The sequence below is a fragment of the Triturus cristatus genome, chromosome 8 (genome assembly GCF_964204655.1).
Source record: "Triturus cristatus chromosome 8, aTriCri1.1, whole genome shotgun sequence".
Classification (NCBI taxonomy): domain Eukaryota; kingdom Metazoa; phylum Chordata; class Amphibia; order Caudata; family Salamandridae; genus Triturus; species Triturus cristatus.
Window position 1 is genome coordinate 958,764,324 of NC_140591.1, and position 15,907 is coordinate 958,780,230.

The 15,907-nt window shown below is 39.8% G+C and overlaps 1 protein-coding gene across 1 annotated transcript in view; it reads right to left on the reverse strand.

Annotated features, from left to right (window-relative positions):
• PHEX (phosphate regulating endopeptidase X-linked) overlaps positions 1-15,907 on the reverse strand; it is a 1,454,229-nt gene that overhangs the window by 340,550 nt on the left and 1,097,772 nt on the right. The window contains exons 13-14 of the mRNA XM_085622474.1: positions 14,029-14,106; positions 1,940-2,043 (exon numbers count right to left, since the gene is read on the reverse strand). Coding sequence (XP_085478600.1) covers positions 1,940-2,043; positions 14,029-14,106 — 182 coding nt within the window. The remainder of the gene's footprint in view (positions 1-1,939; positions 2,044-14,028; positions 14,107-15,907) is intronic.

Sequence of the window (15,907 nt, forward strand, 5' to 3'; positions counted from 1 at the left end):
AAGCACTCAACTTTGCATCCTGTCCAAATATGAACTTATGAACTGAATAGTCTGAAGCAAATGGGAACTTTCTGTAAAGTTACAGCTTGTGTTCTAACTTCCAATTGCCTTCTTTGAAATTTGTAGCACACTTGAATAATCTTGCAACAAAAGTGCTACATCCTAGATGAAATGATTGAGGACTGACAGACATAGGATGAGAGCATAAAGTCGACTACTTACTGAATGCTATAATAATCATATGACTAAACTACAATGGTTCAAAGAAAATCACGAGTCATGGATTACTCAATTCTTCCGGATCTGTAAACTTTATACCTACTACATCATCTCATCCCTATTGAAGGCGCCTAATGGGACAGAGTAGTCTGACAAATTTGCTGTTGTCAAGGAGTGTAAACCTGGAATTAATGGAGTATAATTGCTCTGATTTTGAAATTGATGGGGCGGCGATACCTATATCCAACTTGTGACATAGAGACTGACAATCTGGACTTCCAGAACAATACAAACTGTGACAAAACACTGCGATCTGCTGCCGGTTGGTATGCTAGAGTAGTGAAACCTTTTTGTCTGAAAGAGTTCGCGTAAGAAAAGCTGTGGCATTGATGCTGCAGTATTTGACAGAGGCATACATTCCATTTAAAATATCTGGAACTGGTCATTTGGATCTTACTGAACACTACTAAAGGATTGGTATGAGAACCAAATAATCTCCCCTGTTGTTTAACCTTGGCTAAAATAATAATCTCCCTCGGCTGAGGAAGATCATTCTCTTTATATTTGGATCTCGTAGAGTTGCTAATGCTTCATGAAACCTGATCTAATTTGAATTTAGGGTTGTATGCAATTCATTCATTAACTTTGCTGATTTTGACTCATTATTTGTTTGTGGCTAAATTAATTTAATTTACTGATTTTGTCCGAAATGGATGTGGGATCCGTTGAGAGCTGTGTATAATATCGTATGTTAACAGTTATATTATTTCTAGTCCTTATTTAATGATTGCTCATCCTTTAAGTAATCCAGTCCCATCCAGCACAGAACAAGATCCATCGGAGGACTGTAGAAATCTGGTATGTTTGATAAGAATAATCTGGGATACGAGAAAATTAGACAAACAATAGTTTCTGCTTATTAAGGGCCCAACATGTTAATGCTACACCTAATCGTGGGTGGAGCTTGCGTAGTAGTACTCTGCGGAATTTCACAGAGTTACTAGAAAACTCAGTGAAATTCCGTGGAGTTCCGTGGCTGGCAGAGTCACTCATTGCCCCCTGTCCCCCCACAAACCCCCACCCCCCCTCCAGCTCAACCCCGCCTCCCATGCCGCGTAGTAAGGCCTGCTGGCCGGGAGAGTTACCTTCTTCCTCCCAAATTTATGTCCTGCCTGCTCCTGCTGCTGTGGCTCCACTCGCCTTCCGCTGTGCTGATCCAGTTCAATTATTTAACAGGAAGAACTGAAGTGCGCATGGCGTACTACGTGAAGGCATCCATGACCCTATCATGGGATTTGATAGGGTCAGGCATGCCTTCAAGCAGGACGCCATACGCACTGTAATTCTTCCTGTTAATTAATTGAACCAGAGCAGTGCAGCGGAAGGCGAGTGGAGCCACAGCAGAAGGAGCAGGCAGGACACCAATTTGGGACTGAAGGAAGGTAAGTCTTACTCCGCTCCACTGCGATTGCAGAGTTTTGGAAAACTTTGCACACCAAACGGAGTGCGGAGTTTTAAAACTCCGCAAACTTCGCATGCGGAGCGGACTTATCCACCCAGCCTTAGCTACAACACAACTTTTAAGATATGCATTACCAACTGATTGATAATAAAGTAATTAGTGGAAAGTGGATTTAAACAAGAATGTGAGATAAAGCAACAATTAACACAACATTACTTCTGCATGTTTTCAAAATAAATACAAATATCAGGGACTCACTCTGTTTTTGGAACTTCTTTTCTTAACCAATGGAAATCTGATTGGGACACAAACTTCAGTGTCTGTAGCACGTTGGCAAAATAATCAGTTTCTGAAAACTTTAGCTAAACAAATAAAACACAAAGTTATTTTTTCACCCCTGATTAAGCATCAAAACTAGAGTTTCAGAAATATTTTTTATACAACGTTTGACATTGTATTATATTCCATCGATTTAGCTCATCAATGACGTTAGAGAAAGGAACCATATAAATGCAAATCAATCTTGGTCCTGCACCATAAAATGAAATTTAATGGAGAATAGAATACTTACTGGTAATTAAGATAATTTCAAGCCTCTAATGCATACACCTTCATTAATTACTTTTAAGACAATAATTAAATATTCTGTTAAGAGAAGTCCCTTAATTGTTAAAATGGCAAAAGTGTTCAAAGCATCTGATAGACAATTATACAATTTACAAAGTCAATTTCTATGAGAATGCACTTTTGAGGATGCAATAGCAATTTAATGATAATACACTTTTCTGACTTAACCCAACAAAGGAGGAGAATAACGGCATATGAAAAGGTGCCACCTATGGCTAAGGTCATTTTAGGTTACTGGATGCCACAATAATGTGTATTTTCTTTTTTTAGAGAAGCCATTTTCTCATTTTATACTGTATAATTTGTAAACAAGAAAACCAAATAAATAATTAAGAAGTACAGCAGGACAAAGTTTGTCTTGGTAGTCTGCTGCCGGTGCTTCCAAATGTCTGTGTTAGGGAATATCTGGCAGCTGCATGGTCTTGAGTCCACCTCATGACTTTCTTCCATCACACTATACTTGTTGTTTTGTTACCTCACTGTCGTAGGTTATTTTTCATCCCTACTTTCTCCCTTTGTCAAGGTTTTCATATCTTTTTCATCCTCCTTCCTTCTGCCTTTTCTGTCTATCTCTCTTACTCCGGGTTATACTCTTATGATGAAAAATAAGTACAGGTCACAAAAAACAAAAACCCTTGCCGCCACCTAGAACCAATGGCACAAATGAATCCCTGGATGTTATTTACAGATAACCAGAGGTTGTAGCTGCGATCCCTGGCTGCTCCTTTACAATCCCTACCATCATCTTGCGACCTCTAGCTCATATCTTGTCAGAAACACAGATTAAAGAGGGCTCTAGATGGGTCTTTTTTTCTTTCTATTGTTCCAGCTCTTTTCTCTGTCAATTTTTCACTTTCATTTTGCAGGTGCATTGCATTTTCAATTTTGAAAGCATTCACACGTGACAGACTTTCAAAATGAAAAAAGAAAAACATCAACATATGATAAAAGTGAAAACTGACAGAGGAAAGAGGGTCTTCAGCAATAGCATTAGATGCTGCACTACGGCATTTTCACTTTTAATTTTTCAAACATCTAGATGAAAGCGGACAGCACAGTTCTTGTAGCGTATTTGAGTAAAAGAGACTCAGCAACAAATACCCCATGCAGAGTGCGGCATTTCCCTACACAAAATTAAAAATGGTTGTATTCATATTTATTCGGAGGAGTTTGGAAATGGTATTTCTCTGTGCTTTACAGTAAATGGGCGAGCTTCACCTTGTAAAACATTTACTTCCTCTTTACTAACTACATCTCCATATTTTAGTATTTCTTCAAACTTCCCTAAACAGGAAACAGGATGTCCAGCTCCCCATTGAAAAACACTGACAACTGAAGGGCTTGGGTGGGGGGGTGCTCACTAATTTTTAGGCCTGGACGGTAAATTCCGTTCCGCTTGCGGAATTTGCAGAATTTGGGGAATTTGGGTAATTTCGCGTTCCGCAGAGAATGCGTAATTGCCCAAAATTCTGCGTTCCGCGGCTTTGCGGAATATTTTGCTTGTTCGCGTTCTCAAAATGCGTGTTCGCGAGATATTTCCCCCCAAGCACGCAAACAGCATTCGTGAACAGGAAAAAAGCATCTCGAACAAGCAATTCTGCGTGTTCGCGGAATTTCTGCGTGCTCGCGGAGATTTTTTACCATTTCGGGGAGCTTTGCGTAGCGCGACTACGCAAAATCTGCCCACCCCTACTCATTTTTTATATATTCTGTTATGCACATTATGTTACACGTCACTCCACTATCGAGAACAAATGGAACTTTTGAGTACCCACCATTAGATCAAACCCCCCCCACACCAAGCCCTTCAAATGTTAGTGTTTTTCAATGGGGAGCTATACATCCTGTTTCCTGTTAAGGGAAGTTTGAAGAAATAGTAAAATATGGAGCTATAGTTAGTAAACAGGAGATATAATTTTACAAGGTGAAGTTCCAGGGTCACGTTTTTAAGCAATGTGACGGCTCAATTCATGGGTTTGTTAGCAATGACTTGCAATCTGTCAATGGAATATCCAGTTCTGAGGAAATATCTGGAGTTGTTTGATGGTCTAGGCAAACTGAATGGTAAAGCTCCAGGCTCTTTAATGTTTACGTTGCTCCCCTGGCAGAGATCATCAGTCAGTATGGGTTTCTACCGGTATCGTATGCTGATGATACACAAATAGTGGTGTCAGTCACAAGCAATGTTGAGGAAACCAGCTGAGCGTTTTAATGTCTGCATGACGCAGGTTGATAAATGGATGCAGCTCTAAACTGCTTGAAGTTGAAGGGTGAGAACACAGATGTTATGCTGTTGGAATCAGAGGCAGACTTTTGGTCTCCTAAATGGTGGCCGGACAGTCTGGGCGATTGCCCAAAACCAGTGGGTAAGGTTAAAAATCTGGGAGTCATATTTGACAAAAAATTGACTTTTAATGCCCAGATAAACAACCTCTCTTCGACCATCTGGTATATTTTTAAAATGATGAGAAGAGTATGCCCATTTATTCCTCTCAATTCACGCAAAACGTTGGTTACGGCATTGGCCCTGTCCAGACTGGATTACGGCAACGCCTTGTATGCAGGGGTCCAAGCCCAACATTTATCAAAACTCCAGCGTCTGCAGAATGCTGCTGCAAGGTTGGCGCTTGAGATTCCCAGATCGGAGCCAGTTGGACACAGATTGAGGGCCCTCCATTGGTTACCCATTAAAAAAAGGATTATGTTCAAATCACTATGTCTGGCCTATAAAGCCCTGCATGGTTCAGGACCACAGTTCCTGAGAACACACAAGTTCCTAAGTTTAAGCAGGTGGGGAGGGAGGAGCTTTTTGTTTGCGGACTGCTAAAAACTGGAACCTCCTCCCTATCGCAATAAAAAGCAGTCCTTCGCTTCTGCATTTCAGGAAAGCCATAAAAACTTGGCTTTTCACTCGCTAAGTCAGCACACTACCCTTTTAGTAATCCTTTGCGCATCGGACCTAGCGCCAAGACGCCTTCAGGCAATCGCGCGCTTTATAGATTTCCAATTCAAATCAAATCAAATCAAAGGAATTACCTTGCATATAAATGAAACAGTGAAGCCAGTCGTGCAAACACATAGGAGACTTCCAGTTCACATGCAGACGAAAGTAGAGAAAGATATAAAGTTATTACTGGAACAAGATATATTTAAAGAAGCAACAGGTCCAACTTGGGTGTCCAAAAAAAGACACTGAAGACATTAGGTTCTGTGTTGACAGCAGAACTCCAAATACAGCCATTGAAAGGGAGAGATATCCAGGTCCTCATTTAAATGATGTGGTCAGTAACATCAATGGGGCTGTTTTTTTTTTTTCAAAGCCTGATTTATGTGAAGGATATAATCAATTGGAAATCGATAGTCAATCAAGATATATCAAAACATTCTCTACACATATAGGACTGTTTAGGTGCAAACGTGAACATTTTGGAATATGTTCAGCTGCTGAGGTATTTCAAGATATTATAAAGAATATTATAAGGCCAGTGCAGAATTGCACGAACTATAATGATGATATTTTAGTTTTTCACAAAACGCAGGAGGAAAATGACCAGGGACTAGATGGAGTATGTCACCAAATTCAAAAAGCTGGACTGACACTCAACCCCCAAAAATTTGAAATTAATAAAACGGAATTAACATTTTATGGACATATATTTTCTCATGAGGTAATGAAACCAGACCCTGCTCCTAATGCAATACAAAGGCCTAAGGATGTAACAGAGTTGAGGTCATTCTTAGGAATGTCTAGCTATTGTACAAGATATGTTAACAATTTTCCAACTTTGAGCTCACCACTCAGGGAGTTAACAAAAAAGGGCCGAAGATTTTGTTGGAGTGGTGATTGTGAACATGCACTCAAGGAAATAAAACTATAAATATGAACTGCAGCAAACTTAAAATATTTTGATCCAAATCTGTGCACAGATTTAGTGGTGGATGCTAGCCCTGTACGATTGGGTGCAATTTTGTTACAGCATAAGCCTGGGAGAGAAACTCTTAGGTACCTAGTCTCTCACGCAAGTAAGATCCTGTTTGATATGGAACAAAGATACTCTCAGCCTGAAAAGGAAAGTTTGATGGTCGCTTGGGCATGTGAACATTATCACGATTTTATATTCGGAAAGCCGTTTGTAATTATAACAGACCATCAAGCCCTTGTTTCTATTTTTGGAAATCCAAAAACAAACATGCCACCTAGAATTGAAAAGTGAGGAATAAGATTAATGGAGTATGATTTTACAATTATTCACAAACCTGACAAAGGAATATAATCAGGCAGATTATTTATCTAGACACCCATTCAAGTGGATCAACGGTTTGAGGCAGAGGAATACATTTGTTTCATACTCAAATGAGCAGTGCCAAGAATTATTACAGAGAAAGAGCTAATTGAGGCCACATATATGGATGACACTATTCAAGAAGTAATGAAGATTATACATGAGAACAATTGGATAGTAAAGATAAATCGTGCAGCACACCATGCTGTTCAAAAAAATATAGAGTTACTATATACACGGCTGTGGAGAGGGAGAGGGGAGGGAGCGTGCTTAAAAGATAACAATCGGACATCTGGCTAAGGCAGGAAAATACATGGACTCTGCTTTGTGGGATAGCCTGTTGTGCCTCCAACAGCAGTAGGAAAATACATGGACTCTGCTTTGTGGGATAGCCTGTTGTGTCTCCAACAGCAGCTAGAAAAAAGTTACTAACAATATAATGTGCTCACTAACTGTAAATAAAACATACTGAGTAACAACACATGTAACACATGTAACAGGGGTTGTCACTCTGTAAAAAGGACAGCAACAGGAGCCAATTAAAAAGGTGGGTGGAAAGTGGGTGGAGCTTAATGCTCATAACCTGAATACAGCATGTCCCGAGAGACAGCACAAGCGCTTCCTAGGAAAGACCTAAAAATAGGTGTTGTAGTATTACGGTTAATTATTTAATTTAACCATTGAAATTAACCATGAGTCTTGGAGAAAACTGAGTTAATTTTCTGGTCAAGAGTGTGGCATTTAATTCTAAAGTTAAAACCATTTTATCAGTGGGTAGTGTTGAGGATTGTTTAATTATTTCTTCCATTTTGAGTTGTAGTAATGTATAATGCATCTGTGATGTGCTAGGTTAGAAACTACAGGTCACCCTAAAAACTGGCTCTTAATTTTCCCAATATAATCATACTTTGAGCAGTTTCATAGCTATCCAGTGAGGATCATATTGTTCCTAACCCTATAGGGCTTTAAAAGGTTTGTTGTAGTTCTAAAAACATATAACATATAGTGGTTTCTTATTACAATCTTAACACAAACGCCCTTATTCCAAGATGGTCAGTAACAGGAGAGGTTCACCTGCATCTTGGCCCAATGATATAGATTCCATCCAGTAATTCCACCCCAGCTGTCTTGTCTTGCAAGTTAGAAAAGTTTTTGGATCCTGAGGGACTTACTCAATCAATCAAAAAATGAATCAGGGGGGATGTAAGCGCACTACTCACCCGTGAGGCTCTTGAGGAGCTGGGGGTGGGTGAGCAGCTCCGTTCAGTCAAAGAACTGCGTAGAACTGTGATGTAAGTGTAAAAGCGGAATGCACTTAAGGCTGGTTTAGAATGTTGGGTTCGCAGTTACACGCAGCCTAATAAAGGCGTGTAAAACTAAGCTCTGTGTGTGGCATTGTCATTGCTGGGGAAGATGCTACAACTGGTGACGAGTTATGGGATAAGTAACCTAAAGATCGACAGTGTTCTCCCAGAGAGTTTGCGCGGTCCAAGCAAACTGCTCGTCCGTGCTATGTGTGTTGCAGTCTCAGTACGCAATCAATGCTTAACGCCTGTGGAGTGAAAGTGCAATTCCAATCGCTGTAAAGAATTTGAAACAACAAAAGTATTGGAAAGAAATCTACATTTCTGAGACTAACAACTTGCTGGTTAGACCGTACATCAAGGTATCACACTGCTAAGCAATATACAGTCATATGTAATCCTGAGCGTTAACACTAAAGGCAGATACAACTAGGTGTCTCTAAAGAGCTAGTAATAATCACAAGTTGTGAGGTAACATTACAATTTGAAAGTGTTGAAGACAAGCTGCATGAAAAGATACGTCAAAGAATAAAGCGTTTATTTACTCACCAGAACCTGAGTAAAGTGAGGTGGTATGACCTCAGCACCAGGTGCCACAACTCAGGCAAAGCACAGGGGTTGTCCTTACAACACTGGTGGGTCCTGTTAAGCTGACTGAAGGGCAGTGAAGGCGGTCAAAACAGCAACATAGCAGTGGGCAACAATCAGGAAGGTCACAGATATCTTTGGAATATTGAAACACTGCTTTTCCAAGCGAGGGAAAAGCCAAGGCTTTTATTATAAAAGTCATCAAGGATCATCCAATGGCCAGCACATCTCAAGGCCTTAGAGATGGCTCACATGAACCAATTCAAGATGAACTGCCGAGGGAGCCAGAGAGAGCTCCACCCTCAATATCAACCACTCCCAGAAATGGTTACAACGCTGCTACTTTCCTGAAACCACCCACCAGTGTTTGATACTGCCAAAAAGCAAAATATTGGTGATAGATGAACTGCTTAGATAAAGATGTTTGATGATTCCATTGATGCTCTTGAAGAGACAGATAACAAAAAGATTATAAAGTATCTAAAAAATCTTGCTGGTGATGGTGTAAAAATAGTCATAAAAAAATGCAGCAAACTGAAGAAGACATCACATATTGTCAGATTAAAGAAGTGTTGAATCTAACGTTTAATCCAATGCCAAATGTTAATTATAAATTATACATCATCAACCAAGAACACCGTAAAGTTTGTGAACCAATTTTTGAGAGAACGCGACTCGCTCATCAGACATTGTAAGTTCAATGAATTCAATGATGAAGAAATTCTGCGTCTGAGAGGTATTGACGGATGCTTGTCAGATTCATTCAGAAGACGAATGCTGAAAGAAACTCTTAGTCTGGAGCGAGTGCAAATGGCTGCCGGGGCTGAAGAGCGTGATGATAGACAAGCTGCTGAAATTGAGGCCAGAGGTGAACAGAACGAAGCCGGCATGAGTGTGAAAAGTAAGCTCAAACAAAAGACTGAAAGACACAAAGTGATGTCTACACGTAAAAAGAAATTGTGTTTTAGATGTGGAGTTTCATGTCCACATAAAAGTGATTGTCCCGCTGTTGGACAGATATGGAAAAACTGTGCTTGAAGGAGAACCATTTTATGATGGTTTGCAAACCAAATGAAAAAGTGCTTCACGGCGCAAAGACAAAATGGCTGCCAGAATGTTCCAGATGCAACTTTCGACGCACACCCACAAGGCAACATCAGTTGAGGCAAATCGACACTGAACAAAGTCGATCATCATCTACATCACCATCAAACAGTTCTTCTGTATCAATTGCAAGAAGATGATCAGCACACACTTATTTCTAAACATGAATCAATTTGCTAAAATCATTATTCTCATCAAGTCAAATACAAGAAAGTATCAAAGAATTTGATACCATTTCCAGAGACCACTCGAAGGGAGTCTTGACCGCGCACTATTGAAGCGGTGGCCAACATTGGCCTGAAATACCGAAAAAATAAAAGTTTTACTTGATAGTACTGGACCCACTAATCATCAACTAATTAAGCAGAACAAGAATTCTATGTTGCTTGAACATTGGAGACAATACGACATTACAAGAAAGTGTCACATGACTGAGCCCTGAAGAAGTCCCGCGAAGGGACGAAACAAATTGGCTACACTGTGAAGAATAAAAAGAATAAAGGATTATCCAAAAAATTGATTAATGTTTGGAAATAAGTGTGTGCTGATCAACTTCTTGAAATTGTTTATGTGAATGTATTCACTATTTGGGAATTAGGAGGTCTTTTTTCTCGTGATCATTGCACCACACATAATAGGATCCCACTGATATAACAAGTGTGGTATTGTGTCTAAGGCCTCCTTGTAAATCGTTAATTCTTCTGTATCAGTATCAAGTGAAAGTGATAAAAATGATTGTGCCATGTCAATGCTTACCTCAGAAAAGCATGCACATGTTGGTTTGGCCACTTCTGAAGAAAGATGTCAGTCAAAGAAAGATCGACATGCCAAAGCACCAAAGTAATTTAAACACTGTCCGAAGATTACACTAGAACTAATTGGTTGTTTAATACCTTTCATTATCGGCAGTGGTGCATCGATAAACATTATGCCTGAGGAGAAATACAATGAACTATCTTCATTTCCGAAACTTACGTTAGCACAAACCAAAGTATACATTTGGGCTGCATTGACCGCCTAAAAAGTCAAGGTTAATTTGTAGCCACAAGAAAACACATGAAAAAGAAGGTACAAGCACCCATCCATGTGCTTCTGGGTACTGCATCAATTGACTGCCTACTAAGTTTCCACACAGCCGCTGATGACTGGTCTCCCTGAATTACAATATGAATGCTGACCACTAAATAGTAAGCCAGTTCCCTTTTTATTTCAAGGTTTGGGAAAATGTAAGACTATGAAAGTAAAGTTGCATATTAATGAGATCGTCCATCCTGTTGCTCAAAGACGTAGATGAATTGCTTTTAATTTGCAAGTAGCTATTCAAAAAGAACTTGAAGCGTTACTTAAGCATGATATTATTGTGTGTTCAACTGGTACAACGCAATGGGTTTCTCCCATAGTGGCAGTGCCTAAAAAGGGCAGCAGCTGTACGCATATGTATTGACATGCATAAGGCAAACAAGGCAATTGAACCAGAACGACATCCAGGTCCACATACTGCTGATATGATAACGCAATTAAATGGTGCAAAGGTATTCTCTCGCCTTGATTTCAATAATGGTTATCATCAGTTAGAACTTAAAGAAAACTACAGGTAAATTAAAACCGTTTCTACACATGTTGGTATGTTTCGATACAAAAGACTACTTTTTTGTATGTTATCCACTGCTGAACTGTTTCAAGATGTCATTCAACATATCATACAGCCTGCCAGGAACGGGTACACTTACAGCGCTGACATTGGTTTTCGGAGCTACAGAAAAAGAACATGATAAAGCTCTTACACAACTTTGTCATTTGCTTGTTGAAGCAGATTTTACTTTGCATGCAGGCAAGTATGAGTTCCATAAGACAAAGCTAAAATTGTTTGGCCATCTCTTTTCTGATGGGGGGTATGACACAAGATCCTGCTAAAGTACAAGCCTTGTCAAATGCTGATCCCCCACAAGATGTTTCTATGATGCGTTCATTTTTTGGCCTGGACAGTTACTGTTCTAGTTACTTACAAGACTTTGCCACTGTAAGTGCTCTGTTGAGAGACTTGACCAAAAAAAAATATTTATTTAATTGGGCACATGAAAGTTAGAAAAGCTTTAAAAACCATTGAGAATGCTATGGAAATGGGGTACTTCATTCCTAAATTTCATACAGATGTTGTTGTTGATGCTAGCCCCTCATCCTAGGGGCTGTCCTTACACACCACAGTAGACACTCAAATGCTTGAAGGAATATTGTGGCATATGCAAGTAGAAGTTTGTCTCAAACTGAACTTGCTTACTCACAACCTGAAAAAGAATGTTTAGCTGTGTTATGGGATTGTGAACATTTCCATGTCTTCCTGTCGAAAAGTTGTTTAAGCTGGTAACGGATCATCAAGCTTTACTGACTATAATTGACAGCCCAAAGGCCACAACGCTTCCTTGCATTGAATGATGGGGACTACGGTTACAAGAATATAATTGCACCATTGTGCATCGTCCAGGGAAAGATCAGAGCCCTGCTAAATACTTTTCCAGAGTACCTATAGAGGGTCATGGTACTCCCTCCAAGACGGCAGAGGCCTATATCAATTTCATTGTAAAATAAAAAACACACCAGCTGCTATTTCATTAGCCCAGATTATTACTGCCATGAGCCATGATAGTAGCTGAAGTATACAATTACATATCAGTTGTGGAACCAACTCCCTCATCAGCTCACCAGTGATGGTGAATATCAAAAATGCCAAAATATCAAGGATGAACTGCCTATAACCCAGGAAAGAGTTATCCTATGAGGGTTGAGAATTCTGAATCTGAAGAGTCGGAGACATAAAAAACGGGTACATGAAGGACATCATGGTATCGTTGCCATAAAAGAAAGCCCTCTGAGACAGTGCCTGGTTCCCTTATCTTGATGGCATGGTTAAAAAGGAATTAAGGCATGTCATCTATGCAGCTGCCTTTCTACACAAACTACTCACCACACTTTGAGCACATGAGAACTCCTAAAGCATTCATGGGAGACAATATCCATTGAATTTTTCGGTCCACTCCACAATGGACATTTGCTGGTGATTATGGATGAGTATTCATGATTTCCATTAATTGAAGATCTTTCATCTACTACACAAGAACCAGTCATGGAAAGACTAGATGGCATCTTTGTGACATGGGACGTACGGGACAGCCATGAATACCAAGTTGTCTTAATGGACCAATCAGATAAGGAGAAATGAGAAAGCAACTTGTGAGAAAGATTTGGTGAACAAACAAAAGATGAAAACATATGCCGACCAAATATGACGTGCGAAGAACATTATCTTTAGAAAAGGAGATCAAGTGCTTGCATGGCAGATGCAGAACCTTTTCAAGTGGTGTCTACCATGGGACACTTGATGAATGCCCAGCATTCGGGAAGTCTATTACCAGAGACTATTCTCACTTTAGTCCTTTAAGTAATCGTTCATCAGATCTAATTGTTGAAGGAGAGACTGGGTCTGAATCATCAGTGACTGCTGTTACTGCTACAGCGCTGATACAGATCCTTGACAATAGTGATGACAGTACCCAGTTTCCAAGAACAAGATCAGGTCAAACAATGAAAGCCCCAAAAAGATTGATTGAAGAGATTTAATTGTATATGTCTATTTATCTATATATTTTGTAAAAAAGAATCAAATGTTTTATTTCATGGAGGGGGAAATACAGTGTCTTGCGAGTTAGAAATGATGGAACCCTTTTGGCTCCTGAGGGACTCAGTAGAACTGGGACGTAAGTGTTAGGGGGGGAATGCATTGAAGGTGGCTTAGAATGTCGAGTTCAGTTGCACGCAGACGAATAAAGACATATAAAACTAAGCTCTGTGTGTGGCATAGTCATTGGCAGGTACCCAGGCTGGGGAGGACATTACAACTAGCACTGCATGGATGGAAGAGAATTTTTAAAAAGACTAGATGGCATCCGTGGACGCCACACCAGTCATGGAACACCATGAGTTTCAAGGCACAGAATGATAAATAACATGCTGGTATGGAACTACTGAGCTTATTTCTCCTTTAGATTATCAATTGCTGGCCTTTTTCGGCACACATTTACCACTTGCTTGGCGGAGGTGGAAATATGTGCAGAAAAATGTGTGGTTTTAGTGAGTGCATTCCCGCACCCAGTAAAACTAAGAGTTGTGTGGAGTCTTATTGCCCATGGAGATACCACCCTGCACTAATCGGAATGGTGTGGCAATAATTGAGCGTCTATCAAACTCAATTGTTGCTGCTTTATTAAAGCAATGTCACTCAAGCAGGCAGACACATTTATAAACCCCATCACAACAGACATGCTCAAAAATATTATGTACTCAAAGATTCAAAGAGCTTTTTTTCACATACATGCTTTTAATTATTTAAACGTGTAATAAAAATATAAGCCCCAAGGATACATATGGGCATTGATTTTAAACTTACTAATTTGATTTCTTCATTCACATGCGTGTCATTCATTATGAACACTGGATAACCCACTTTTGCAAGGACTGCATTGGCCTTCAGAAAAGAGAAAACAGACAATAACTTATTAAACAGTTGAATATCTTAGCGGCACTGATATGTACACATTATTATAACTTATTCAGGTTGTTTTACATACAATTAATCTTCATTAAAAGTACAAAGTTTTTTTAACTTCTTGCATAATTCAGTTTGAAAATGCTCTTTACAGTTAACCACTAAATGTCATTCTACCTTGCTTGGAAAATAAACTGCAATTATATGGTTATGAGACATTGTAGATTTCTGAATCTGCGATTTGTTTGTTTTAGTTAATGGAGTCGTAAACAAGTAAGTGTATTTAGCAGAGAAGTAACTGTCCTGAAAAGAGCACAGGACTTGCTCATTAATATAACAAATACAGAAGGTGGGCTTAACAACAGTGGTAAAGTCTGAACAGCATCATCTTTCAATAAAATAAAAATAGATTTTGTAATGTCTATTGGTCTCCTCTTTTCTCAGTTTTTGTGGATTTGTTTTATGAATTCCTCCCATGCTGCTTCGAACAGGAGCCATGAAAAGCATAGCTGGCTATAATGATGGACAGTAAATCTACTTGATGAACATTTAGTCATAATCCATATATTAGTGTTTTTAACCCCATGTCGGATAAAAGATGTTGTGTGCATAGCGTTCAACTCTCGTTAGATTGTTACCCACTGTCGAAGTTCTTTTTCATTTGCTCTTTTACTATGATCTTCATCAAAGGTACAAACAGCCTCTGAGGATACAAAACCTAATTTATTCTACAAAGAGAATACCCAGCATTGCTGTCTTCCTTTAAACTGCCATAAAATAGTCCCTGGGAAGCCCAGCTCATGCAGTGTCCAAACACATTCCCATCATGTTTGATCACTAACTGTCTGTTTGTTACATTTGGTAAATATCTTTATAATGTAGGCACAGGCCAGCACATCAATATCAGAAAAGACAGCATAGCCTTTGGCGCCAATTAAAGGATACATAAAATATCTAGGAAAGGACTGAAGTGGCCTTTTTTCACCCTAGTTGAACGCTCCCACGGCTAATTAATAGTTTGTGCTGATTGCTGAAAATGAAAATCCTTGCACTATTTCTGTGTGGACATCTATTAAAGTCAAGTAAAGTTATCACTTCCACCATTATGCATCTCTTTATGCTTCACAGTTTCCTCCTATTCTTAAACATCAACTATGGAGTGTAACTGACGAGAAGATAGCACATGGCTCCCTTGAATTGCTACAGAAACCCTACAATTGGCTTCTCACAAATTCAAAGACGTAGCAGGAGTAAGAAACTAAGCAGCCTTAATATGAAGAGATACGGTTGCATAAACCAATCTTAGAGCTCTATAGAGGCTCCCCGAACTCTGTAGGGGACATGTATCCTACTGGAAGGTATTTGTATAGCATGGCCCTACTAGAAATAAAACTGGGTCTTCCAATGATCAATCAATCTTGTACTTGAATAGCGCGGCTTATCACCCTTGAGGGTATCAAGGCGCTGTGCTGCAGGTATCAGTCGAAAAGCCATGTCTTGAGTCCATTCCTGAAGTGGGTCAGCACGGGTGCGGTACAGAGGTGAAGGAGGAGGGCGTTCCAGGCTTTGGTAGCATGGTGGGAGAAGGAGCTTCCTAAGAAGTGGCAGCAACAGATATGTGGTATCTATGCAAGGGCGAGGTGTGGGGAGCGGAGATTCCTAGTAGGTTGGTGGAAGTGCAAGCGGTGGTTCATGTAGTCGGGTCCTTGGTCATGGAGGGCTTTGTAAGGGTGCGTTAGAATTTTGAAGTGGCATCTTTTTTGGACGGGGAGCCAGTGGA